General features: G+C 46.1%; 1 protein-coding gene across 3 annotated transcripts in view; it reads left to right on the top strand.

Moving 5' to 3' along the window:
* Positions 1–800: 800 nt before the first annotated feature.
* CEP43 (centrosomal protein 43) overlaps positions 801–27,077 on the top strand; it is a 41,856-nt gene continuing 15,579 nt past the window's right edge. The window contains exons 1-6 of one of the 3 annotated variants that reach the window (XM_077347724.1): positions 801–1,113; positions 2,514–2,567; positions 3,466–3,520; positions 11,765–11,853; positions 16,325–16,462; positions 17,514–17,597. In XM_077347724.1, the coding sequence (XP_077203839.1) occupies positions 1,027–1,113; positions 2,514–2,567; positions 3,466–3,520; positions 11,765–11,853; positions 16,325–16,462; positions 17,514–17,597 (507 nt within the window). In that variant the 5' untranslated portion in view covers positions 801–1,026. Of the gene's footprint in view, positions 1,114–1,332; positions 1,604–2,513; positions 2,568–3,465; positions 3,521–11,764; positions 11,854–16,324; positions 16,463–17,513; positions 17,598–27,077 lie in introns of those variants that run through there. The other 2 variants (XM_077347741.1, XM_077347733.1) reach the window with 2 other exon arrangements.

The following is a 27,077-nucleotide window of genomic DNA, read 5'->3' as shown; positions in this document are numbered from 1 at the left end:
AAAGCCTTGGTCAGGTCTTGCAAACTGAAGGCTAAACCTTCTTTTGTTTAGTCAATCCACATCCTGTTGGGTCTTCCTCTTTTTCTGCTGCCTTCAAATTTTCCAGACAATGTGTTTTTTCCCTTGTCTCATCTTCTCATAATGTGATCAAAGTACGATAGCTTCAGTTTAGTCATTTTAGTTTCTAGGGTAAATGCCGGGTTGATTGAGCTAGAACCTACTTGTCTTTCTGGTGGTTTAGGCCAAGGTATCAGAAAAACTCTCCTCCAACCAACACATTTGAAATGAACCAATTTTATTCCAATCAGCGTTTCATGAAGACTATTAAAGGGACAAGATATGGGGGATGGGGGAGAGTGCACTCGGGGCAGACAGGCAACCCATCCTTGTACAAATGTTAGATTTGGTTAAAAAATGCACACTTAAAGGAAGCACTGTCTAGACTGAGCAGACCCTCCTAGATACCTGTAAATATGATGTATTTATGTAAAGTATTTATTAGTCTCATTTCTCCCAAGCAAGGTTTAAGGCTTGCAATATAGCGATAACAAAAATACATTAAATACATTAAAAAGAGCACAAATAAAACAACTACACAAACAATTTAGATTTATATCTTTGGGGATTTTTGCACGATCATCACACACCTATGTTCCTCTTTCCTCTGACAAATGCTCTGAAATAACCTGTCATGCAAGGCAGGGACTAGTTCAGGACTAGAAACACGGCTGAGGGCATTAACGACAGACCACCTCCTTCTGAACCTCCCGCCTCTTGTTCCCGCCAGCCAATCGTGGAGCTGAGTCGCTGTTCGTGGCTTCGCGCTCGCACTTTCTGCGCGCCTGCACGCGCGGGCCCCGGGGCGGCTTGGGTGGCTCCTGTTTCCAGGCAGGGTGGTGAGTCTGCCAGTAAGCCCGTGGAGACTCAGCCTTGCCAAGCAAAGGCCTTTCCATATTTCACAGCGGCGAATCTGCGGGGCGCGACCCATCGCCGGCTCAGTTTAGGCGGTTGTCAGGGTGAAATAAGATGGCGGCAGGGACAGAAGAAGACACAGAGCTGAGGGATCTCCTCGTGCAGACGCTGGAGTCCAGCGGGGTGCTAAATAAAATAAAGGTGCGGAAGGGTCCGGGGACGAATTTGTGTCGGTGAAGCGGAGTAGACGGGCGTGCAAAAACTCGGGCTGTACACTCGGATGACGCCAGGAGGGGCGCGTGGCCGTGGCAGAGCGGCCCGCGAGGGAGGGGGGGGGGCGGTCCAGCCGACACTTAACGGTCCTCCAACTGACGTGCACTACTGTTCGGGCGCGTGCGTAGAGTGGACCCCTTTGCGGGAGGGGGGTGGGGGTGGGGCTGGAAGGGCCGGCTGCGTCGTTACGAGGGCTGCCCCCTGGGACTTATGGCTCTTGTCAGAGTCGGCGCATTTTTCAGAAGAAATTTGTCACATCATGGCCACCTTTTTCGTAGCCTTCTGTATGGCGTGGGGAGCGTTACAAATTCACGGCGCCTAACAAGGGCTATATAAGGGAGAGTTCATGGGTTGTTGATCCACACTTGGAACTTAATCTGTATGTTACTTTTAACTGCTAAAACCGGCCATTTGGCAAGTATAATTGTGTATTCTGAAGAATTCGGTTCCTTCTTACAAAGCATACGTGATTTATAGAGTAGGTGATTTAGCATTTTAGGAACTTGTTTGGTCAGCTGTAAAAATATTACGAGTATTGGGTGAAATCTCTTTTAGAAAAGATTCTTTTCTCTGCACCCTGGAAGGTGAATGTGAAAATAAACCAACTCATTTTTGCCATGGATTGGCTTGAACACCAAGCAAATTAGTGTAATTCATGCATTAACTGATGGTATATACTCTATTATACTGCAGCTAAATTGTTAGGAGTTGTGTTCTCTTACAGTTATGTGACTATCACTTAATGGTGTGGTTTATAAATTATTTGATGGACATACTCATTTTGCATTTTCAGTTTTCTGTAAGAGTATCTCCTTTGCATCTATCATAATCCTGTCAGAGCAAAGTCCTCAGTACAGACTTGGGGTTCTTCCCTATGTAATATAACTGTACAAATCAATGACCTACAACAAAAAGAAAAAATAAGGAAATCTTTTCTGTGTATAATTAGTCTTGAAAGTTCCAGTGGAGAATGGAATCATCCAAGTTGGCAGCTGCAGTTCTGCAGGGCCAGGCAGGAGCAACACAGTATGGCTAAGCAGCTGCTCTGTGACTCACCCAGGCAATAGCAGCCACCTTTGCCTGGCCAGCAGCCATGCTGCAGCCAAACTTGGCACTGTGGTCTTCATTTTTCTACTGATAGCTTGTGCTTGGCTAGGCTGGCCTACTCACCTTGGTGGCTTGCTGGCCTGGTGGGGGGTGGGGAGGGCAGAGGTCTGGACAGGGACCATTGGCTCACATGGGCCTTTTCCAGCTCTCATGAGCTGTTTGGTGTCTTGTGCTGCTGCAGATTAGTATAAGCTTGAGTACACAGTTTGTCTCACTTACAGGCAGAATTGCGAGCAGCTGTATTTTTGGCATTAGAAGAACAAGAAAAAGTAGAGGTAAGAAGCTCAAATAATGAACTTTTCACTGTTATTTCATTATATATATATTACCATGTGCAACTTCCAGAGCAGCTTACAAAATCAGGTTAAAAGTCTATATATCACCAACCCACACCCACATAGAAATTGGTGTACAGCACTTATTGCAGAGCCTCTTCACCATTCTTCAGCATCTTTCTGCCAATGTTGCTAAGAACAATAGTTTTATTAAAAATGGATCTGAATCCAGGCATGATGGAGCTACTGCCTGCCTTCCTCCAATACTAGTTATGGAAATTATTATTACTCCTGGTTTGGTGCAGATTTATGTGTTAGAATAGTGGTCCCCAACCTGCTCCCTCTCCCCCCCCCCCCCCCCCCGCAGTAAAAAACTTCCCAGGCCACAAGCTTGCGGCCCGGGAAGCTTCTTAATGCGGGAGGGCGGGGAGAGGGAATCAGGGCCGGGCCATGCAGGCGCGGCCCGATGAGCGGGCACGGTCCGCATGGGCGTGCCCCGATGCCGTGCCGGTCCCCAGCCTGAGAAAGGTTGGGGACCACTGTGTTAGAACATAGTTTCAAGACCTTTTTTCTTTGACCGTTTTCTTTGACCAAATGTTTAAGTTTTCCTGAAGCAGATGGCATTCCTGAAATGCTTCCTATCATCCCAAATTTGGGGTTGATAAAATAAATTGAAAGGGCTTTCAGAACTATTATTTCAGCAAATGTGTACAGTAAGAAAATTAGAGTACTGGTATTTCCTGTTAATCTTGCTGCATTCTGGTAGTGTATGGCGCAGGAGTGACTTAAAGACAAATATATGTATTGAAAGTCTGTTGATATTAATGAGATGTGGGATCAGATGTTGTTTTATTTCTTTCCAATAAGGGAATTTTACATTATTTTTATCTTTTTACAGAACAAAACTCCTCTGATAAATGAAAGTTTGAAAAAGTTTTTAAACACAAAAGATGGTAAGCTTTTTCCTTTTTGAAGATACACTTTGCAAATTACTTGTGATAGCATTGTGGTAGAAATGTGACTGATAACTTATGAGAACTAAGGAATTAACAACTATACTCGGGCCTGGGAAATAGAGTTCAAGTATCGCTTCTGCCAAAGATTTACTATGCAGAGTTCTTGGGGAAAAGTGTGATTTGCCCACATATAAAACGGAAACTGTAGTACATGGTTGTTATAAGGAAGTAAGATTGTTTTTTTTTAAAAAAACCCTAGGTTTCACCATTGACAATCAACCTTCACTGATTTTAATAAGAACATTTAAATTTCGTACTTACAGACTTGTTAACGTTTATTCTGATCTTGTAAGACCTTGGCAGCGACCCTAAAAACACTTTCTCTGGAATAAATTCAGTTGAAGAAAATGGGATTTCTGAATACACCATAGGATTTGGTATGCTTTGAAACTAAGCAGTTTGCCTCTTCATTACACGTTGGACAATGTAAAGGTCATTCTTGTTTCTCTGTACCCTTCTCTGCCTCTTCTAGTTAAATTCCAGTTTCCTTCCCATTTCCCAGCCTCCAAGTCTGATGTTGCTGCTGCTGCCCTTGTTGAAGGGGTGGCTTAAAGTGACAATGAATATTTATGAATAGGACCCCTTGCATGCTATTCATAGAATGTTCTACTCTCTTCATTGTCTGAACACATTTCTTTACCACCACCCCGCCCAATAACTTTTTACATGCTAAGGACCAAGGATACAGAGTGCTGAAAATGCCTTATCTGTACAACGTCCGTGGCGCCGCGGGCGCCACGGACTAAATAAAACAGTAAGGTGTTCTGGGGCGGGATGTGTCCGGGATGAGGAAGGGTCCGGATTGGACCCTTCCTCATGACTGACAATCGGAGGGACCAATCGGCAGGCGCGAAGCAGCTGCCGATTGGTCCCTCTGATTCCCAGCCCCAGCAACTGTGAGCCGCGCACAGCGCGGCTCGCAGTTGCTCTCGCTTTGCGCCTCTCGCCACGTCAGGCCGCCGCCCGAGGGAGCCCCCGGCAGTCGTGCAGAACGCGGCTGCCAGGGGCTCCCTGCCCGGCAGCCTGACGTGACGAGAGGCGCAAAGCGCCACTCGCGCGTCAGGCCGCCGCCCGAGGGAACCAACGGCAGACGCTTCTGCCAGGGCCGGCCCAGGCGCTCCTTCACTACCACCCCGGCCCGGCCAGAAGCCACTCCCTCCCACCTCCGCCGTTCTCCTGGCTTCTTGCGGGCTGGCCACTCCTTTGCCGCAGCGAAGGAGCGCCCGGCTCGGCAGAAGCCCCTCCTGCCCACCTCCGAACTGCGCTGCCGCCTTAAAAAGCTCTCCGAGCCCCGGGGAAGGCGATCCACGCCTTCCCCGGGGCTCGGAGAGCTTCTTAAAACTGCGCTGCCACCCGAGGGAACCCCAGGCAGTCGCGCGGCTGCCGGGGGCTCTCTGCACGGTGGCCTGACTCCAGGACTCCAGCAACTTCTGATGAGGCATTTGACCAGATTGCCCACCAAATAGCTGCGAGCTGTTGTCCTTGTTCCTTATTTGTTCTGCAATCACCTCTCTAGCATTGGCTGCTTTCCCAGCTACAGGCAAACACAGTGGATGCCAGAAAGAACAAGGTAAGAAGAGAATTGGGACAGGGATTTCTTTGTTTCCTTTGGCAAACATAAAAATAAAAAATACCCCCTAAACCAGTGAAGCATTTCCATGGGGTGAATGAGACATAGCAGTTTCTCTTTACGCCCTGTTAAGCTCAGTTAACAGCAATATAGAGTTCATGTTGAAGTACTGAATGAAGAGTAGGATAACTTTCAATTTGATAAACAACACGTATCACTCATTGTTTGGATAAAAGGCAATTACCACGATATCTAATAAAACAGTAGTTGCTTTTTTTGTGGATTACTAAAGCTGTATAATGGAGCTACCCACATATGGCTTTGTGGATAAATCAAAGGGTGGGGGGAGCCTTGAAAATGGCTTGATAAGTACTTAAAATGTTTGTGGAATGTTGAGAACAATTCAGTGTCCATTAAAACAAAAAAGAGAGTGGAAAATTTTCCAGATGAAGCCTCAGAAAGAATCCAACTTCCCTACCACCTTCATGATTCTTCATCACTATATCTGATAATTAAGTGGCTGATCTTATGATAAGAAAGCCACCCACAAACCAGATGAAGATTTCTACTTATTAGGAGATTTCAATGTTTCAAGAACAGGCACAGTTTCATTAGGTCATATTTTGCCCCCCCCCCTTAGTTAATTTTACAAGGCATATTCTTGGAAATTTTCAAGTCATACTCTTAGTCACATCACAGACAATTGAACATGCATATAAAGTAAAATTCAGCCTTCATACATAACAACCCCATAACAACCAGACTCAAACGTCAGGCCGCCGCCGCCGAAAGCCCAGGACTCCAGCAAGGACTGCAGGTAGTCCCCCCCCCCATACTCACTCTCACTCCTGGGGGATGCTAGTGCCCATTGCATTTCAGACTGCAATGGGCTATATTTCTAGTATACTGCATATTTCTTACAGCAGTCTGCATGGTTAGTTATCCCTGGATTGCAGTTTGGGTGAGGGAGAGAAGGCTGAGGGAGAGAGCCTTGCTCAAACCACTGGTTGTTAAAATGCATGTGGTTAACAACCATCTATAGTAGAGCTAGATTCAAGTCTAGTAGCACCTCAGAACTTAGCAAGATTTTCAGGGTATACATTTCTGAAAATCAAAGCACCCTTTGTAAGATTCTCATCTGTAGATTTTCAATTAAATTCATAAATATCCTTAACACGCTGTGGCGCCGCGGACTATATAAAGCGCTAAGCATTTGGTGGGAGGAGTTATGGCGGGCTTTGTCCGTGATGAGGAAGGGGCCTAATTGGCCCCTTCCTCCGGACAGACCATCGGCCGGGCCAATCCCGGCCGATTCCCACCCTGCCGATCGGCCCGGCCGATTCCCGCCCTTCCGACAAGGAAGCAACTGCGAGCCGCGGGAGCAGTTGCTCCCTTGCCGGTGTCTTGACGCGTCGGGAGGCGCAAAGCGCCTCCGACGTGTCAGGCCGCCAGCCAAGGGAGTCCCCGCCAGCCGAGCTCTGCCCGACTGCCGGGGGCTCCCTAGCCTAGCGCCCGCTGTATTTTAATTACAGCAGGCTTGATCACTAGTACTTTCATATAAAAGAAAATAAAATGATTCCTGGGAACTGTAAATTAAAGGCACTCTGTCATTTTGTTGCATTATTTATTATATATTTATATACCACCCTTCCTGAAGGCTCAGGATGGTTTACATAAAACAGGAACGATAAAGATAACTCAATATTTATAACAATGATTCAGTGGTAACAGTAGACAACATACTAGAATGATAGAACAATGGAGAGAACATTAATTCAACAAATACTGATGGCTTTGTGGGTTGGATGGATTGGCAGTGGTTACCATTGGAGGAAGGCTCAGGGACCAAAGGGAAGTAGCTGGTTCAGGTTGACCTCAACCAAATGCCTGGTGAAGGAGCTCTCTTTTGCATGACCTGCGGACCTGTTTTTATTATTATTATTATTATTATTATTATTATTATTATTATTATTATTATTATTATTATTATTATTATTCGATTTATTGCCCGCCACTCCCTTGCGGCTCGTGGCGGGTTACAACATTCTAAAACCCCATAAAATCCATTAAATCCAGTTAAAACAACTACAGTCCAGCAATTATTAGTTAGCAAGCTAACCCGGCAAGATTGGCTTATCCACTACCTTTTTCCCCTACTAGCAAGTGGAGAGGGGGTATTGATGGTACCCATCTCTAATCCCAAATCCCGAGTCCCGGGGGGGGGCATAGATGTTAGCCTTGGCCTCAACCGTAAACCTGGCGGAAGAGCTCTGTCTTGCAGGCCCTGCGGAACGATGGAAGATCCCGCAGGGCCCGCAGCTCACCCGGGAGCTCATTCCACCAGGCAGGGGCCAGGACTGAAAAGGCCCTGGCCCTGGTCGAGGCCAGGCGTGCTTCCCTAGGGCCGGGAACGACCAACAAATTTTCTCCCGCAGAGCGTAAGGCTCTGCGGGGGGCATAGGGCAATAGGCGGTTCCTCAGGTATGTGGGTCCCAACTCGCATATAGACTTAAAGGTTAGAACCAGAACCTTGAACCGGATCCGGGCAGCAATTGGCAACCAGTGCAGCTGCCTGAGCACCGGCTGGATGTGGGCCCTCCACGGTGTACCAGTTAGGACACTAGCAGCTGCATTTTGCACTAGCTGAAGTTTCCGGATCAAGGACAAGGGAAGGCCCGCATAGAGCGAGTTACAGAAATCTATTCTGGAGGTGACCGTTGCATGGATCACCGTGGCCAGGTGTTCGGGGGACAGGTAGGGCGCTAGTAGTCGGGCCTGGCGAAGCTGGAAAAATGCCTGGCCCGCTACTCTTTTGACCTGTGCCAAGGTCAGGGAGGTATCAATGATCACACCCAAGTTCCTGGCCTGGGACGCGATGGTAAGGGGCGTCCCTCCCAGGGTGGGCAAGCGCGCTTCCTGCTCCCGCCCCCTACGTCCCAGCCACAGGACCTCCGTCTTGGAGGGGTTGAGTTTCAGGCGACTCTGCTCGAACCATTCTGTCACCGCTTCCAAACATCTGGCAAATGGTTCTGGGGGAGAGTCCGGGCGGCCGTCCATGAGGAGATAGAGCTGGGTGTCATCAGTGTACTGGTGGCAACCCAGCCCAAAGCTCCGTACCAGCTGGGCCAGAGGGCGCATAAAGACGTTAAACAATGTGGGGGAGAGGACCGCGCCCTGTGGAACTCCACACGGAAGTCTGTAGGAGCGCGAGAGCTCATCCCCCACTGCTACCCTCTGGGTCCGGTCCTGGAGAAAGGAGCGTATCCAGCGTAAAGCTGTGCCCCGTATCCCCGTTTCGGTGAGGCGGTGGACCAATAGTTCGTGGTCCACAGTGTCAAAAGCGGCCGACAGGTCCAGAAGGACCAGCACTGCCGACCCGCCCCTATCCAGCTGGTCGTGGAAATCATCCAACAGGGCGACCAGCACCATCTCCACCCCGTGGCCAGGTCGGAAGCCAGACTGATATGGATCGAGTGCCGAAGTTTCTTCCAAGAATGCCAGGAGCTGGTCTGCCGCGGCCCTTTCAACCACCTTGCCCAGGAACGCCAAATGCGATACCGGGCGGTAGCTGTCTGCGTTCTGCGGGTCCAGCGTGGATCTTTTCAAGAGAGGGTGAACCACTGCCACCTTCAGCTGCTCAGGGAACTCCCCAGAATCCAGGGAGAGGTTGATAATATCCCTGAGCTGGCCTCCTATCCTCTGGCCACCTCCCTTGAGGAGCCATGACGGACAGGGATCGAGGGGGCAAGTGGTCGCCCTAACTGAACCTAGCAACTTGTCCACTTCGGGTAGGGAGAGCCGTCTGAAGCCATCAAACGTCACCTCCAAAGGTGGCCAACGGGTCTCCAGTTCATTTACTGTATTAACTGGCGGGAAAAGCGCGGCGGAGCGACAAGACTTTGTCCGCAAAATGGCTCATTAAGGCCTCACAGCCTAATTCCAATTTTCTACTATTTTGGCGCCCCTCAATGGCGGTAAGGGATCTAACTGTCCTAAATAGTTGGGCTGGGCGAGAGCTTGCGGACGCGATTTCCGCGGCAAAAAACTCCCGTTTTGCCACTTTCACCGCCATCTCATACGCCCTCATAAGCGTGCGATGAGATGTTCTCGTAGCTTCGTCGCGGGTCCTCTGCCACACTCGCTCCAGTTGTCTCACTTCCCTTTTTCTCTCCCGGAGCTCCCTGGTGTCCCAGGGTGCCCGTTTGAGTCGTTTAGGGGCGATCTCATCTATAGCAGCTGATAGGCGGGACTGCCAGTCCGCCACCAGGGCCGCCAGTGAGTCGCCAGGAGGCATCGGGTCCCGCAGAGCATTCCGGAATCCAATTGGATCCATGAGTCTCCGCGGGCGGGCCATTAGGGCCCTGATCTCCTCTGGGAGCTTGTTCCACCAGGTGGGGGCCAGGATGAAGAAAGCTCTAGCCCTGGTTGAGGTCAAGTGAGCTTCCTTGTGGCCAGGGATCAACAGGATGTTGTAGGTGGTGGAACATAAGGCTCTTTGTGGAGTGTAGGCAGGGTGGCAATCCCTCAGGTACACTGGGCCCAAACCACATATAGCCTTAAAGGCAATAACCAGAACCTTAAGCCTGATCTGGAATTTGACTGGAAGCCAGTGCAGCTGCTGGAGGATGGCTCTTAACTGCATTCTGTAAGATGTTCTTGCAGCTTCATCACAACTTTTCCTCCAGCCTCGCTCTAGTCATCTCAGTTCCCATTCCTTCTCGTGGAGCTCCTCAGTGTACCAAGAGGCCTGCTTGAGATGGGGCAGAGATTACATCAGGGGGCTATTTCATCGATGCTGGCCAGCATTCTGTCACGCCAGTTGTTGACCAGACCATTTAGAGAAATGCCAGGAGGCATTAGGCCCCGCAGAGCATTCAAGAATCCAATCGGATCAATACGTCTCTGCAGGCGAGCTAAAATCTGATTGGCGCCTGAGGAGGGGGTGGTAGCCGGGCCTTCAGGGCATAGTAGTCTGACCATGGCTTGGCCTCAGCTGAAACTAGATCCGCATTCAAACCCACACTGAAAATGAGGTCCAGGGTGTGGCCTGCCTGATGGTTAGGGCCAACAAGAAATTGCGAGAGCCCGAGTGTTGCCATGGCTGACACCAGGTCCAGCCCATTTTTGGAGAGATTAGTCCTGAATGATTTCAGTGACTATGCAGATGCAGTGCTGGTTGGCTCTGCCTTGGATTTCATGGTTTCCATGGCATCCCTGGGATTCTCCCAGGTGGTGTGAAGCCCCAAACATGAAGCAGGCTAATACACTGGATTTGATTTTCTGCTCAGGCAGAGATCTCTGCAAGGACAGAGAGCAAATTTTTGTTTACTCATGGAGAATTATGGATCCTATAGATTTCCTGAATGTTTGATGCAATTAATAATTTGACTTTGGGCAGCAACCTAGCCTTGCTGGGAGTATGGGGCATTGCCTTACATTGGTTTATTTCATTACTTTAAGGACACATGTAGAGGATAGCCATTGGAATATCTCCAATATTATTTACTATTTTTATTTATATGTATCCTCTTGTGGAGCTTGTCAGGAGGTTTGCTATCGAGTGCCATCACTATGTGGCTCTTCCTTCTGATGGTTAAACATCCTGAGATGGGCCTCTTAGTCCTAACTGCTGGAGCTAACTGGCTGTCTGAATGCCTTGGTTGGGTGAATCTGAATCCAACTAAGACTCAAATCATATGGCTGGAGATGGTTGGGCCAATGAGAGGTTTGTGGCCACCTGCATTAGATATTTTGCATCTTATTCCAGTGGACTTGGTGAAGACTTTGGGAGATATGGTTGGGTGCATCACTTACCTCGGACAGGTAAAGTGTCCCCTTACTTAACCAGGTCTGATCTTACCAATGACGCGACAATGATTCATCCAAACTAGATTACTGCTATTCACTGTATGCATGGCTGCCCTTGAAGTCGCTTGAGAAATTTCAGGTTGTTCAGAATGCAGCTGCCAGGCTGTTAACTGATTCATTGTGGCTTGTGCACACCCAACCTATTTTGTAGTAGCTGCACTGGTTTTCAGTTGCTTCAAGGTGTTGGTTTTAACTTTAAACCCTAAATGAACTGGGATCATCATAACTAAAAGTTTGCCTCTCCTGTTATGACCCACCATGATGTATTCATTCAGCTGCACACTCTTTCACATGCTTGAATGCAACAAAGGCAAGGGCCTTTTCCATCATGTTCTTGACCTTGTGGAATGTTTTGTCTTAGGAGACTTGCCCTGTGGGACTGGTCTGCATTCTGCAGCTCAAGTAATACAGGATTATTCCGCCAGGCATTTCACTGATGTAATTTAGGTGAACTTTACCAACAATACAATAGAGTTTTTTATGCCCAAAGCTGTGTACTGTGCTTTAGTTTGATTTTATTGAAATTATATGTTTTTATTATTGTTGCTGTACTGTTGTTATTCACCCTGAGCCCTATTCTGGGAGATGGGTGAGATAAAAATCTAATCTAAATAAATGAATAAAACACTTGTATAAACTTCCCTTTTAACCAAAATTTATTTAGTTGATTAAATTCTGCTATCCAACTTTTCTACATAATATGTGGTATAGGGATGTTTAACATTGTGCATTTCTTTTTCCAGGTCAATTAGTGGCGGGCCTTGTAACTGAATTCCTTCAGTTTTTCAATCTTGATTTTACTTTGGCTGTCTTTCAGCCTGAATCAAGTACAGTAAGTCTATTTCATTTTTGTTTGAACATTGTAATCAAATCCGATATTGGTTTCATACAGCCTTTCTCAACATTTCTTACCATTGAGAAACCCCTAAAACATTCTTCAGGCTCAAGAAACCCCAGAAGTGGCACAGTTGTGCAGAATATGGTTGGGAAGCATAGCTGTGTACATATTCCCCTGGGACCTCTTCCCTTATCACCCTCTCCAGGTCCATCATTGGCCATTTTGGGAGGGGGGGGTCGACAAGACTGTATATGGCCATATCACCCGATAAATGTTTAGCAAATTTAAAATATATATATATATATATATATTTTTTTTTAAATTAAATTAAGCTCCCACTCACATAGGAAACCCAAGAAATCCCAGAATTTCATGAAACTCTTGTTGAGAAGGCCTGATTTAATAGAATCTCTAGCAATTAAATAATTTGCTTTGGGTTTATTCAGTGTCAATAAATTATGGAATACATTTGTATTCACATCCACAGTGCTTTATGTACAGTGTTTCAGTGAGTGACGTGATATCAAATGTGCCACAGTGGCAGAAGCTATTACTAAGAATTTTAAGGTATGTATTGTGGGGATTACAAAATGAAGCAGGGCACAGGCTGGTAGAATTTTGCCAAGAGAATACAATGGTGATAGCAAACACTCTTTTCCAACAACCCAAGAGACGACTCTACACATGGACATCACCAGACGGTCAACACAGAAATCAGATTGACTGTGCTCTGCAGCCAAAGATGGAGAAGTTCTATACAGTCAGTAAAAACAAGACCAGGAGCTGATTGTGGTTCAGATTATCAGCTTTTTGTTGCAAAATTTAGGCTTAAATTGAAGAAAGTAGGGAAAAGCACTAGGCCAGTCAGGTATGAACTAAATCATATCCCTGACGAATATACAGTAGAAGTGACAAACAAATTTAAAGAATTAGATCTGATAGACAGAGTGCCTGAAAAACTATGGACGGAGGATCGCAACATTGAACAAGAGGTAGCAACTAAAATCATCCCAAAGAAAAAGAAATGCAAGAAAGCAAAATGGCTGTCTGAGGAAGCATTACAAATAGCTGAGGAGAGAAGGGAAGTGAAAGGCAAGGGAAAAAGAGAAAGATACACCCAACTCAACGCTGAATTCCAGAGAATTGCTAGAATGCCTTCTTAAATGAACAGTGCAAACAAATTGAAGAAAACAATAGAATAGGGAGGACCAGAGATCTTTTCAAGAAAATTGGAGATATGAAGAGAACATTTCATGCAAAAATGGGTATGATAAAAGACCAAAATGGTAGGGACCTCACAGAAGCAGAAGAGATTAAAAAAAGGTGGCGAAATTATACAGCTATACAAGAGTGAGCTTAACATCCCTGATTACCATGATGGGGTAGTTACTGACCTGGAGTTAGACATTCAAGAATGTGAAGTCAAATAGGCCTTAGGAAGTCTGAGCAACAATAAAGCTAGTGGTGGTGATAGCATTCCAGTTGAACTATTCAAAATCTTAAAAGACGGTGCAGTAAAAGTGCTACACTCAATATGCCAGCAAATTTGGAAAGCTCAACAATGGCCACAGGATTGGAAAAGGTCAGTTTACATTCCAATCCCAAAGAAGGGCAATGCCAAAGAATGTTCAAACTACCGCACCATTGCACTCATTTCTCATGCTAGCAAAGTTATGCTCAAAATCGTACAAGCTAGGCTCCAGCAATATGTGGACCAAGAACTTCCAGATGTACAGGCAGGATTTCGAAGAGGCAGAGGAACTAGAGATCAAATTGCCAACATACGCTGGATCATGGAGAAAGCTAGGGAGTACCAGAAAAACATCTACTTCTGCTTCATTGACTATGCTAAAGCCTTTGATTGTGTGGAGCACAACAAATTGTGACAAATTCTTAAAGAGAGGGGAATACCAGAGCATCTGTCTCTTGAGAAACCTATATGCAGGTCAAGAAGCAACAGTGAGAACTGGGCATGGAATCACTGATTGGTTCAAAATTGAGAAAGGAGTTTGGCAAGGCTGTATACTGTCGCCTTGCCTATTTAACTTATATGTGGAGCACATCATGAGAAAGGCGGGGTTAGATAAGTCACAAATTGGGATCAAGATTGCAGGGAGAAATATCAACAACCTCAGATATGCAGATGATACCACTCTAATGGCAGAAAGTGAAGAGGAACTAAAGAGCCTGTTGATGCAGGTGAAGGAGGAAAGTGCAAAAGTTGGCTTGAAACTCAACATCAAGAAAACAAAGATCATGGCATCCAGCCCTCTCAATTCCTGGCAAATAGATGGGGAGTCCAGGGAGTCCTTCCTTCTCATGAGGTGGCCAAAGTATTTGAGTTTCATCTTCAGGTGCTGGAGAAGACTCTTGCAAGTCCCTTGGATTGCAAGGCGAACAAACCGGTCAGTCCTAGAGGAGATCAGCCCTGACTGCTCCTTAGAAGGCCAGATCCTGAAGATGAAACTCACATACTTTGGCCACCTCATGAGAAGGAAGGACTCCCTGGAGAAGAGCCTAATGCTGGGAGCGATCGAGGGCAAAAGAAGAAGGGGATGACAGAGAATGAGGTGGCTGGATGGAGTCACTGAAGCAGTAGGTGCAGACTTAAATGGACTCCGGGGAATGGTAGAGGACAGGAAGGCCTGGAGGATCATTGTCCATGGGGTCGCGATGGGTTGGACATGACTTTGCACCTAACAACAACAACAACAACAACATTGTGGGGATACCTTCTTTTTGCTTTTCACAGGGCATCTAATAAGTGCAGTTTGCTGAAAACCAAATGCTTTTAATATTTGTGGATGGATCGTAATTCAGTGGTATAACACACTGTGTAGCTGATATAGTTGTTGTTGTTGTTGTTGTTATTATTAATTGGATTTATATCCTGCCACTCCCTCGAGGCTCGTGGCAAGTCACAGTCAATAAAACCCCCTTAAAAACCTCTAATGCAATAAAATCCATCTAAAACCAACAACCCCAACCTAACCCAACCAATCCAAGAGTCAGCAGCACTACAACCCAACACATATCGCGAGGAGGAATAAACAAATCACTGCCAATGACCCTGGGTGGGGTCCGATCTACTATCGAGGTGCCGGCCTCAACCATAAACCTGGCGGAAGAGCTCCGTTTTGCAGGCCCTTCGGAAAGCTGGTAAATCCCGCAGGGCCCGCATCTCTTCCGGGAGCTTATTCCACCAAGTGGGGGCCAGGACCGTAAAGGCCCTGGCCCTGGCCAAGGCCCGGAGCGCCTCCCGGGGACCAGGTAAGACCATCAGGTTTCTATCTGCAGAGCGCAAGGCCCTGCGGGGGGTATAGGGCACCAGGCAGTACCTCAAGTATGTGGGTCCCAGACCGCGGAGGGCCTTGAAGGTTAAAACCAAAACCTTAAATCTGATCCAGGCAGCAATCGGTAGCCAATGCAGCTGCCTCAGCACAGGCTGGATGTTGGCTCTCCAGGATGTCCCTGTGAGGACCCTAGCAGCTGCATTTTGCACCAGCTGTAATTTCCGGATCAGACGCAAGGGTAGGCCCTAGTAGAGCAAGTTACAGAAATCTATTTTGGAGGTGACTGTTGCATGGATCACTGTGGCTAGGTGATCAGGGGACAGGTAGGGTGCTAGTAGCTAAGCCTGGTGAAGATGGTAAAATGCCTGGCCCGCTACCTTATTGACCTGAGCCTCCAAGGTTAACGAGGCATCTAAGGTCACTCCCAAGTTCCTGGCTTGGGATGCGATGACAAGTTGCGTCCCGGCCAAGGTGGGTAGACGCGCTTCCTGAGCTGCCCCCTCCCACCAAACCACAGGGCCTCCGTCTTGGCAGGGTTGAGTTTCAAGCGGCTCTGCTCGAGCCACCCAGCCACGGCTTCCAAACATCTGGCAAATGGATCCGGGGGAGAGTCCGGGTGGCCGTCCAGGAGATACAGCTGGGTGTCATCTGCATATTGAGGACAACCCAAGCCGTAACTCCTCACCCGCTTGGCCAGTAGGCGCATAAAGATGTTGAAGAGAGCACCAAACCCTGAGGGACTCCACAAGGGAGCCCGAAGGGACTCGATATCTCATCTCTATTTTGATAGAGATCTCTATGAGACATGGAGAGCTTGAAGGTTTGAGAACAAAATCTAATCAAAACGGGAGTGCTCAGATTGCTAAGGCTTGAGAACTTTTTTGTATTTATAATGGAGTTTTAAAACAATTAAATAGAAATTGATAACAACCCAGTTTTCAGTAGAAATTGACAACAATCCAATTATTATAAAATATAAAGACCTATAATAACTGTAATTTGGAGAAATAAGTCACATGATTTTCTGCATAGATAGGTAGGAAATAGAATTTTTGTCATTCTTCCTGGTACTGCAGATGATCTGTTACTAAGCCTTTTACAAAGAAATTAATAAAAGTTTGTGTAACGCATTGATGGCTTGAAGTATTGCTGCTTATGATTCTTTTTTGCAGTTAAATGGGCTTGAGGCTCGAGAATGTTTAGCTCAAGATTTGGGAATAATTGAAGCTGAAGGTACAGTAGATGGGCCCTTATTACTGGAAGTTGTGAGAAGATGTCAGCAGAAGAAAGAAGCTTCCAATAGTGGAGAAGTAAGGATTGTAAAGTACATCAATATATCTATATTTAAATCTGTAGATTGGAGCCAGAAGAGATATTTTAACAATCTAAGGTAACGCTGAGGTTTGCAGAAAAATCTGGGAAGTAAAAAAAATTGGGGAGGGGGAATCACCCCAAACAAAGGAACATTGTCTATGCAATAATAAAATCAGAGTCCAGTAGCAGCTTTAAGACCAACAAAGATTTATTCAAGGCATGAGCTTTCGAGTGCAAGCACTCCTCATCAAACTAAGAACTGACCATCATAACAGTAGGAATATGTAAGCAAAAGTTAATTCTGTTACATTAGTAAACTGTGTCACAGAATCTACACACAGCCACATGATAACTCCCTGCCAAACCAGCCAATCAGACCTCTCAAACCCATTTGTAGATCACAAAGACATATCAGAAATAAAACTGTCAAAGCCAGTGATCCATAGCTCACACCCTACTATGTCCTGGAAGGTTGTCTATGCAAGTGGAAGATGGGGATGGGAGAATGGCCACAGAATGAGCGAGATGGACAGAGATGGTGGCACTTAAGGTGGGTGGGAGAGGAGATGGGAGAATAGGAGTTGCTTATCCCCCTGTAGAACAGCATGGAGGGAATTGGGCAGGCAGAGTGCAAGGGAGGAGAACATGTAAGGAGGCAAAACGGTCGGGTAGGTCAGGAAGGGGAGAACAAATAGCGGAAAATAAAAGACTCTCCCATGAATATTTTCATGGGTCTCTATGGAGCTGCTACCTTTGTGTTTGTGTGTGGGAGCAAAAGCCAAAGTCACTACTGACCCTGGAGCCAGGTTGGGATAGGCAATAGCAATACAGGCAAGCAAGCAAGAAAGGATAGATGTGATCCCATGAGTTACCTGCTTACAGCATTTGATTTGGTTTCTAATTAAATTATATGTCTTAGTGTAGGCACTTTGAATAAACTTTGGAAGGTTTATTAAATAATATTTGTAAAGCATTGGTTTAATATCTACTCTTAATTGTTGCATGTTCTAATCAGATCAGTTTTTCTTTTCTGAAACTTTGGTTTAGGTAGCTCCTATAATATCTGGCATCGTACATTCTCTTCCAAAATCATCAGATGGAAGGCTTAATTTACCTCCATTGCCAAGTAAGGTGAGTGAAATCTACAAAAAAATGAACCATAATATAATTAGTGAAAGAAACGTGTTTTAAATTTTCCAGTTTGAAACTCTCAGAATCATTTGTTTAGTTTTGTAGGGAAAATATATTTTAGTAACTTAGCAGCAGCCACAGAACAATGCACTAGAGTGGTGTTCCCCAACCACTGGGCCACGGCCCGGTACTGGACTGCGAAGACCTCGGTACTGGGCCGAGGCAGTGGGGAGGGAGGCGCTGGTGCTAGTGCGCCAGTAGGCGCACCAGCAGGCGCGGCAGCACGCCAGCAGGCATGCCTCTCCCCCCCCCTGCAGTGCATGCTCACTGCGCCAGGAGCGATTGCTGAGCCAGGAGTGATTGCCGCCTCCCGGTACAGCGAGCGCTACATTGCGGGGGAGGAGGGCGTTGGCGCCGGTGGGCATTTGCAGGCGCCAGCGCCTCTCTCCCTGCAGCTCAACGCTCGCTGCACCAGGAGGCGGCTGATCACTCCTGGTGCAGCAAGTACTGTGCCATGGGGGGGGGAGCGCCTGCTAATTTGCAGGCACCACCCTCTCTCCCCCCCCGGTCCCCAGCCCGAAAATGGTTGGAGACCACTGTTCTAGAGGTTAGAACTGTGCACAGCATCCAACTTTTTGTTAGAACGTAGTGTAATTAGGTTGGTTTATTTTTAATGTAACTTGAAAACTTGCTCCCGTGTACCATTGTACATGGTGGATCTGAATTTGGAAAATGTGCTGTATTAGCATCATGCCAGGTGGCATAACATTTTAGGTAAAATCTGTAATGCTATGTTGTGTCAATTTTATCCTCAAAAGCATTTGAGGTGAATTTGAGCTGTGTAATTAGGAAGGTTTCATAGAATGGCCATAGTTCCTCTTTTTATGAGGGAGAGTAAGGCTTTTGGGGATAGGTTAAAGAAATCATGGTTGGAAAATTCAAGTGGAATGGATTGAATGAGAATGATGCTGCAGTTTTAAAACACTCCTGAGATAAAAGCATTAACAGAGATAAACTACTTTGTGTGTGGTGAAATTTCTGCCAGCTGTTGTTAATTTATTTTTCACTATCACTTTACTAGCAACTTTTAGGCTCCCCTTTTGGGGTGGGGTGAAGGTTTGCTGTTATGACTCTGCTTGTAAAAATAGTATTTGTTTGCTTGCTTGTTTGTTTATTATTTAGATTTATTATGTGCCACTATTGATGATCATCTCATAGTGGGTCACAAACCCCCAAAATTTAAAATGTTAAAGCCCAAGCATACCCCCGTGGTGAATAAAAAGTAATACAGGCCTCACCTCCTCCCAACCCCAAGAAACTCTTCAGGTCAGGATTCTCAGTGTGCCAGCCATTCTGACACAAGTTGTTCTTAAGTATGTTCTTAGGCATTGAAGGGCCCCAGATATTCCATGCTTTGGCCTCAACCAAAGACTTGTTGGAAGATCTCCATCTTACAGGCCCTGTGGAACCACGAGAATTTCTTCAGGGCCCTCAGTTCAAGGAGCTCATTCCACCAGGTTGGGGCCAGTACCAAAAAGGCCCTTACCCGGGTAGAGGCCAGGTGAACCACCAACAACTTAATACCCACTGAGCACAATGCCCTATGGGGGACATGTCCATAGGCGGTCCCTCAGATATGTGGGTCCCAGACCATGAAGGGCCTTAAAAGTTAACACCAGAACCTTGAACTATATCCACATATTGGCAATCAATGTAGCTGCCTCAGGACCAGCTGGCTATGGGCTCTGAGGACCCTAGCATCTGCATTTTGCAACACCTGCAATTTCTGGGTCGAAAACAAGGGAAGGCCTGCATAGACCGAGTTACAGAAGTCAATCCTGGAGGTGACCATTGCATGGATCACTGGCAAGATGTTCCGAGGACAGTTAGGGCATCAGTAGCCTTGCCTGGCAAAGATGGGAAAATGCCAGATGAGCTATTTTTGTGACCTGTTACTCCATAGTAAGGGAGGCATCAAGTATCATACCTAAATTCCTGGTACAGGGTGAGATGTTAAGTTGCACCCTGGTCTTGTAATTAAGCAGTAAGAACAGAGCAATCTTCTAATACCTGCACTGTGATGGCACCGTTAGTCATCTCCCTAAAGGGAAAGTTTTATGGTGGCTGAATGGGAAGAAAAGGTGCTCCATCAGTGTAGGCAGACACTTCCACAGTTGCATCCATGGCATTTCTGCTGCAGTGTTACATCTCCACATTCTTGCTAGGTGGGGGTGGCTTGTTAGAAAGGGCAGGCAAGGCCAGTTGGAGCCATGAGTTGTGGGGACTGAATCAAGCATCTGTAATTGGCAGGGGTCAGCAGCACACATACTCCCAAAAGGAACATCTCTCATTAGAAGCCCTGGCCACCTGTCATTGGAGAGGGGGGCATCAACTATTTAACCCACAGGGACACTGAACATACAGAGCAACCAGGGATCTCAAAGGACATAGAATCATAGAATAATAGAGTTGGAATGGACCTCGTGGCTCATCAATTCCAACCCCCTGCACCATGCAGGACACTCACAACCCTATCGCTCATCCACTGTAACCTGTCACCCCCTAGAGCCTTCACAGAATCAGCCTCTCCATCAGATGGCTATCTAGCCTCTGTTTAAAAATGTCCAAAGATGGAGAACCCACCACCTCCCGAGGAAGCCTGTTCCACTGAGAAACTGCTCTGTCAGGAATTTCTTCCAGATGTTCAGACGGAATTTCTTTTGAATTAATTTCATCACATTGGTTCTGGGCCGTCCCTCCGGGATAAGAGAGAACAACTCTGCCCCATCCTCTATATGGCACCCTTTTAAGTACTTGAAGATGGTTATCAAATCCTCTCTCAGTCGCTAAACAGACCAAGCTCTCCCAACCTTTCTTCATATGTCTTGGTATCCAAACCCCTCATCATCTTTGTTGCCCTCCTCTGGACATGATCCAGTTTGTCTACATCCCTCTTCAGCTGGGGTGCCCAAAACTGAACACAGTACTCCAAGTGAGGCCGAAGCCATACCAGAGTAAAGCGATACCATCACCTCCCGTGATCTGGACACAATACTCCGTTTGATACAGCCCAAAATCCCATTTGCCTTCTTAGCCACTGAGTCACACTGCTGACTCATATTCAATGTATGGTCTACTAAGACTCCTAGATCCTTTTTGCACATACTACTGCCAAGACAAGTCTCCCACATCCTATATTGGTGTGTTTGGTTTTTCCTACCTAAATGCAGAACTTTACATTTGTCCCAATTAAACTTCATTTTATTCAGTTTAGCCCACTTCTCGAGCCTATCAAGATCATCCTGTATTCTGATTCTGTCTTTTGTTGTGTTTGCTATCCCTCATCTGCAAATTTAATAAGTATCCTATTTAATCCCTCATTCAAATCATTTATAAATATGTTGAACAACGCAGGCCCCAGGACAGATCCCTGGGGTACTCCACTTGTCACTCTTTTCCCAGAGGGTGCTGAAACATTAACGAGTACCCTCTGGATATAATCTGTCAACCAATTATTGATCCACCTGACAGAATTAGGATCCATACCACATTTTACCAACTTGTCAACAAGAATATCATGGAACCTCATCAAAAGCTTTACTGAAATCCAGATAAACTATGTCGACAGCTTTCTCCTGATTCAGCAAGGTAGTCATTTCTCAAAAATTTTGCCAGCTACAGATGTCAAGCTGATGGGTCGATAGTTACCCGGATCCACCTTTTTCCCTTTCTTGAAAATGGGGAAATATTTACCCATCTCCTATCATCTGACATTTCACCTGTTCTCCAAGAAGTGTAAAAATGTTCAGAGATTACATCTGCAAGTTCTTTTAGTATCCTTGGATGCAATTCATCTGACCCATGATGGACAAGAATGGATGTGCTGGTGCCCTTCACTCACTGCCAGCTGTGCTACCCAGTAGGGCACCCATGCTATTCAGGGTGTCCCTGTGGCAACCCCCATTCAACCCCCACTGGATGGCAAGCAGGAGAGGCTGTGGGGGGACAGAGAGTTTCTCTGAGGTCCCCCAGCAGCCACTTAATGTTCCCTTGCCCCTCAACCATGTCCCTCAGGACAGCAAAGAGCCCGCCAGGTGCCTGGCAGTAAGCCAGCTGCAGCCCTTCCTGAGCAGGAAAAATCTTGCCACTCTGGTGCCAGCCTTGGTAACATAGGTTGCTATAGTACACCTATACAGCTGATAGCTATAGCTGATACAGAATGATGCAGCCAGAATGTTGAGTGGAATGGGTCATAGGGATTATATCACTCTTGTCTTGTTCCATCTATACTTTCTAGGCCTAATTAAAGGTGCTGGTAATGAACATTGAAAGTCTATATGACTTTTGGTTAGCATACTTGAAGGATCACTTACTCCCATATGACCCTGCACATTCACTCTATTCATTTTTGGAGACCCTGATTTGGGTGATGCTGCGATCTGAGTTTAGATTGGCAGGAATTCAAGAAAAGGTCTTCTTGGCTGTGGTGCTGAAATTTGGAACTCCCTTCCCTGGGAGATTTGTCTGTCGGAGTCTTCTGCCAACAGGTGAAGACTTGTTTTGTTTTGGTGTTTTCACACTAACTGTTGCTGGTCCTTCTCCATGGTTGTGTTGTGTGTGTTTTACTGAATTGTTTAATCAGCACTTTACTTTTAATGTTGTAATTTTGTAATATGATCTTCCTGCTTTGGGGTGGAAAAGCAGCATAGAAATGTGTAAATGAATAAAGTCAGCATAGTATCAAGATTTTGATGAGCTGTGCTCATCTTTATGTATTTGCGTGTAATACAAGTTTGGTATTTTCCCGGAGTTACATGGTCAGTGAGCTCTGTTGTAGGAGGTGAGGTTTGCAGATCTTGATCTTGCCTGTCCAGAGCATCGGATTACAACAAGATAAGTGTCAAGTTTTTGTTGTGTTGGCTAAATCAAATCTTGTTAAGCTCTCCAGCAGCAAATTTGATTTTGTACATACAGAGCAGGAATGCATTTCAACTCATGCTTCTCTTTGATTTTATTTATTTGATTTTTATACCGCCCTCCCAGCAGACTAGCTTATTTAAATGTGTGCTTGGTGGATTGGGGTGGGATGCAAGGTGCATTTCTTTACTAACTATTTATTAATATACATATGTAAATATTGGTGGCTTGGTGTGTTCATGTATAACCCCTTTGTTTCTCTTTTTACTGACCTGTGTGAAGACACCACACGTTGGCTTGGATCCTATAATAAATCTCTGCTAGCAAAAGGCATTTCTGTTGGAATGGGTCTTGCTTACGTACTGAAGCCTGAAATGCTCCTCCTAGGGGACAGGGGGTTCCTAGGATCAGCATAAAGGGTGAGTTACAAGTCTGATGTGGGAGGAGGAATTGTCCTCCATTTTCATTAGTGGAAATTTAACATGGTACCCAAGGCAGAGAGTAAACTAGCTTCTTTCTTCTTTTGATGTGCTTTATGTCATAAATAAACTAGCTTGAAGAACTTTGAGTGCTAAATGAATTAGCAACATATGCGTTTCAGCAAATGTTTAGATAAAAGGTTAGATTCGAAAGGGCTTAGAATATGTAGGTTCTTTGCTAGTACCTAAAATAGGAATAATGGAAACAGGGCAGGGGGGACAGCCTGAACAAGCTGAATCGGTCTCTATTCTTTGAATTTGAAATTACCCTCTCCCTTGCAGCGGATTCAGGGCATTGGACACTATGTACACAATACGATTTAATCACATTATAACTATTCTAAAAGAATTCTAACATTTCAGCCAGAAGTATAAAAGCCAAAAATCCTTGGTGGGGTGCAATACAGGAGGGAGGTTAATCTAATAATATAGATGTTAACTATTGTACTGGCCTTGACTGTAGGCCTGGTGGAAGAGCTCCTTTTTCCAGGTCCTGAAGAGCTTAGTGAGATCCGACAGGGCCCTGGTGTTTTCTGGGAGCTCATTCCAGGCAATGAGGCCAAGGCCAGGCAAATTTATTTTGGGCTGAGGACCACTAGCCTGTTTGTTTTGGCAGAGCGCAAGGCTCTTCTGGGGACATATTCAGAAAGACGGCCCCTTAGATACACAGGGCCCGGGCCACGTATAGCCCTGAAGATCAAAGCTAGTACCTTAAGCTTGATCCAGAATATGATTGGTAGCCAGTACAGCTGCTGGAGGATAGGTTGAATATGATCTCTTGAAGGGATCTTTATCAGGCCCCGGGCTGCTGCATCCAGCATTTTCTTGCAGCAGTGGCCAGACAGATGCTTGCTGCTTGGATCTGTTGGTCAAGAAATCTTTATGCCCAGAGCGAAAGGAATCAGAGAAAAAATGTTGTAAGGATAGCAAACAATTGATCTAGAATCTGTATTTTAGAGACAATGGCACCATGCTTCTATTAACTGGAAGATGTGCCTGGAAGTGTTGCCATGTGGTAGGGAAGAAGGTGTTGTGGACAGGGAAAAGTGGTAATCTATTTTATATTTGAAGAAGGGATAGAGAGCAAAGCAAACTACCTTTATTTTTGTAGGAATAAAGGAAGAAGATATTTGATGAGATGACTTTTGCCAGCTGTGTCACGCAAGAGATTGAGCCTTATGAGTGCAAGATCTAGCCACATCCCATTGCATGGAAGAGAAATGACCATGTTCCTACAAGCAAGGGCTATTATAAATGTTGCCCCAAAGCAATCATTTGTCAGCTGGCATGCACAAGTTAAGAGGCTGTGGCTAAATGCTGGCTCCCTGACAGATCTATATTATGAATCATTTTAAAACATGTTTAATTTATTCACGAATTACATTTTTATTGTGTACAAGTTAAAAATGAATGAATCTTTAACCGCTCCTAGCGGAGCGTTTTAAATAAAGCAATAAAGGCCCCGAGGGCGGGCACTGTCTGAGATGAGGAAGGGTACCAATAGGCCCCTTCTCCTGGACTGACAATCAGAGGGCCCAATCGGCAGCGCTTTGTGCCGATTGGGCCCTCCAGTTGTCAGTCCGGCGGCAATTGTGAGCCGTGAATGCGCCCAAATGCAGCTGGCCGCCGCCATTAACTGCCTCGCCTTCTAGACAGTAGGTCGCAGCCTCGCCGCGCGCCGGGACGGGCCAGCCATGGCGCCGCCTCCAGCCGCGGCCGCCTGCACAACACCTCACCCCCGGCCCGCATGGCCGGGAGTGGACCGCGCTGCTGCACGAGGACATGGCGGTGGCGCCCGCCCGCACACAGACCCGCTCGGCCCCCGGCCCACGTCACGCAGCGGCCTGCCCGGCGGAGGCGCCTTGGGGACCACTTGCCGAGGCGCAGGCCGCGCTGCCGCCACCCGTGATGCTGGCTCCGCCCTCCGCCAAACAACCGGCCCATCTACAGCGTCCTCGCCTCCTGTTCCACTGCCTACATTTCCTCCGGCGCCCACACACGCCCAGGTAGGCCGCGACGCGGGGGGGGGTCAGGACAAACCGCCACCGGCTCACAAGCTGCCCCACACCCGGCCTCGGATCCGGCCCCTGCCCCAGCACACCCGGAGAGCTGCCCCGAGAAACTCCCGAGCCCCGCTAGCGCCCGCTGTATTGCGAGTACAGCGGGCTTATTTTCTAGTCAGAATAATAGGACCTCCTGGGTCATCTAGTCCAACCCCCTGCCCTATGCAGGACACTCACAACCCTATTGCAGAGACATTGTCCCTAGTCTTTTTGAAGAGGCTGACATAATTTTAGTTATAGCAGTTGACTGCTAGATATGACTTTAATGAATCTCAGTTATTGGAAGTTGTAGAATATGGTTCTGTTATCTATATTTTACCTGGAGTACCATTACACAGAAAACTTTATGTACTTATGGAGGACAAAGTGGATTTTGTTCCTCCTTTATTTCCTGAGCAACTTTATGTGATCCAGATGAACGTGAAGATCTTAGTTAATATACGATCAGTACTTTGTAAGCCTGCAGGCAAGAATTACAAAATAAGCTGCACTTTTGTACAGCACGTAAGGATTTTAAGTTCTTTATAAAATATTTCTCCCCTCCGAAAAAAGCTGCTTGTTGTGGTAAAAATATTAACTGCAAGGTGGCAGTACATTTGAAAAATTCAAAAATCAGAGAAAAGACTGCCCAACACTCCTTTTATGCTTCAGTTTGAGGGCCCTGAACATTTATGGCGAGTAATATAAATGTCATTTTTACTACTCTGCAACTCATTGGGAACACAATGATGATTAAACTTCCCAAAGTGCTAGTAATGTTTTCCTGCTTGTGTTTCTGGAAGTAAGAGATGTTGCAATCAGTTGTCAGCAACATGCAAATGTTGGAGGGTTATGGCTAAATGGCCACATTTTAATGAAGAAATCACCATAGATTGCAAGAAGCTTTTATTTACAGAACAAAGGATATACAATCGATCATTTGGTTGCTAGAAGATGCTGAACTGTTGCAAAAAGGCTTTTGGTTTGAGCCAATAACCAATCATCAGTATCATCCTGAGTTGGTCCCGTACTGTGATGAACCTCCCCTGGAAATGAAGAATATTTATTGGCAGTTGCTCAGATACTATTGTGGCAACAGAATTTTAAAGAAATGTTTTAATCCCTTTTGTTTTCATTAATGCTATAATCTTGTTAGTTTTTAACTCTATGTAATCTTTATTATGTTGTTAACACTGGCTTGCCGGGCGGGGTGGCCCATAAATATAAATAAATAAATAAACAAATAAACAAACAAACATAAAAATAAATAAATAAATGTGAAAAATTGGCAATAAAAATGAAACAATTGGTGGTAATGTTCAGTCAGTCTGGTGAGAGATTGTAATGTGACATTTGCACTAAAGTCATTTAACATGAAACTGCATAAACCAGTTTGCATCTAGCTTTATGGTCATGACTTCTTATAGTGAATGATAGGAGTGTTTTATTGAAATAGTCTGGTTAGGTATGGCCTGGCATGAGTTTCTGACCTGGGTCTTTCAGATCAATAATCCAACTGAATATTCCTGAGTTAGCATGTGAAAGGGATTCTCTAAGTATTGCTGAAAGCTATATAATAATTTCACATCCTGTTGAGAAACACAGTTGAGAAATACAGCAGTGTTTTATTAGGAAAGTAAAGCAAATAATGCTATAGGGCAGTGGTCCCCAACCTTTCTGAGGCTGGGGACCGGCAGGGCAACTGCCCCGCCCGCGCATCGCGAAATCGCAAAAGTGCCGGGCATGCGCGATTTCGGCCCTGATTCCCTCTCCCCGCCCTCCCGCAGTAAGAAGCTTCCCGGGCCGCAAGCTTGCAGGGAGAGGGAGCCACGGCCCGGCGCCATGGCCTTCGCGGCCTGGGGACCACTGCTATAGGGTAACAAATATTTTTACTTTGAATAATGATTACCAGTTGTTGTCTAGTAACCATGAGGTATAATTCTACAATTGGTCAACGATGTAATTCCGACATAGCTGTTCACTTTCATATTTGTACTGCCTCACTTATACAATTCATAGCTGTATCAGCAGAAGTTGATGGG

This window comes from Paroedura picta, chromosome 1 (genome assembly GCF_049243985.1).
Source record: "Paroedura picta isolate Pp20150507F chromosome 1, Ppicta_v3.0, whole genome shotgun sequence".
Taxonomy (NCBI): Eukaryota; Metazoa; Chordata; class Lepidosauria; order Squamata; family Gekkonidae; genus Paroedura; species Paroedura picta.
This window is presented reverse-complemented; position numbering and strand designations above follow the sequence as displayed.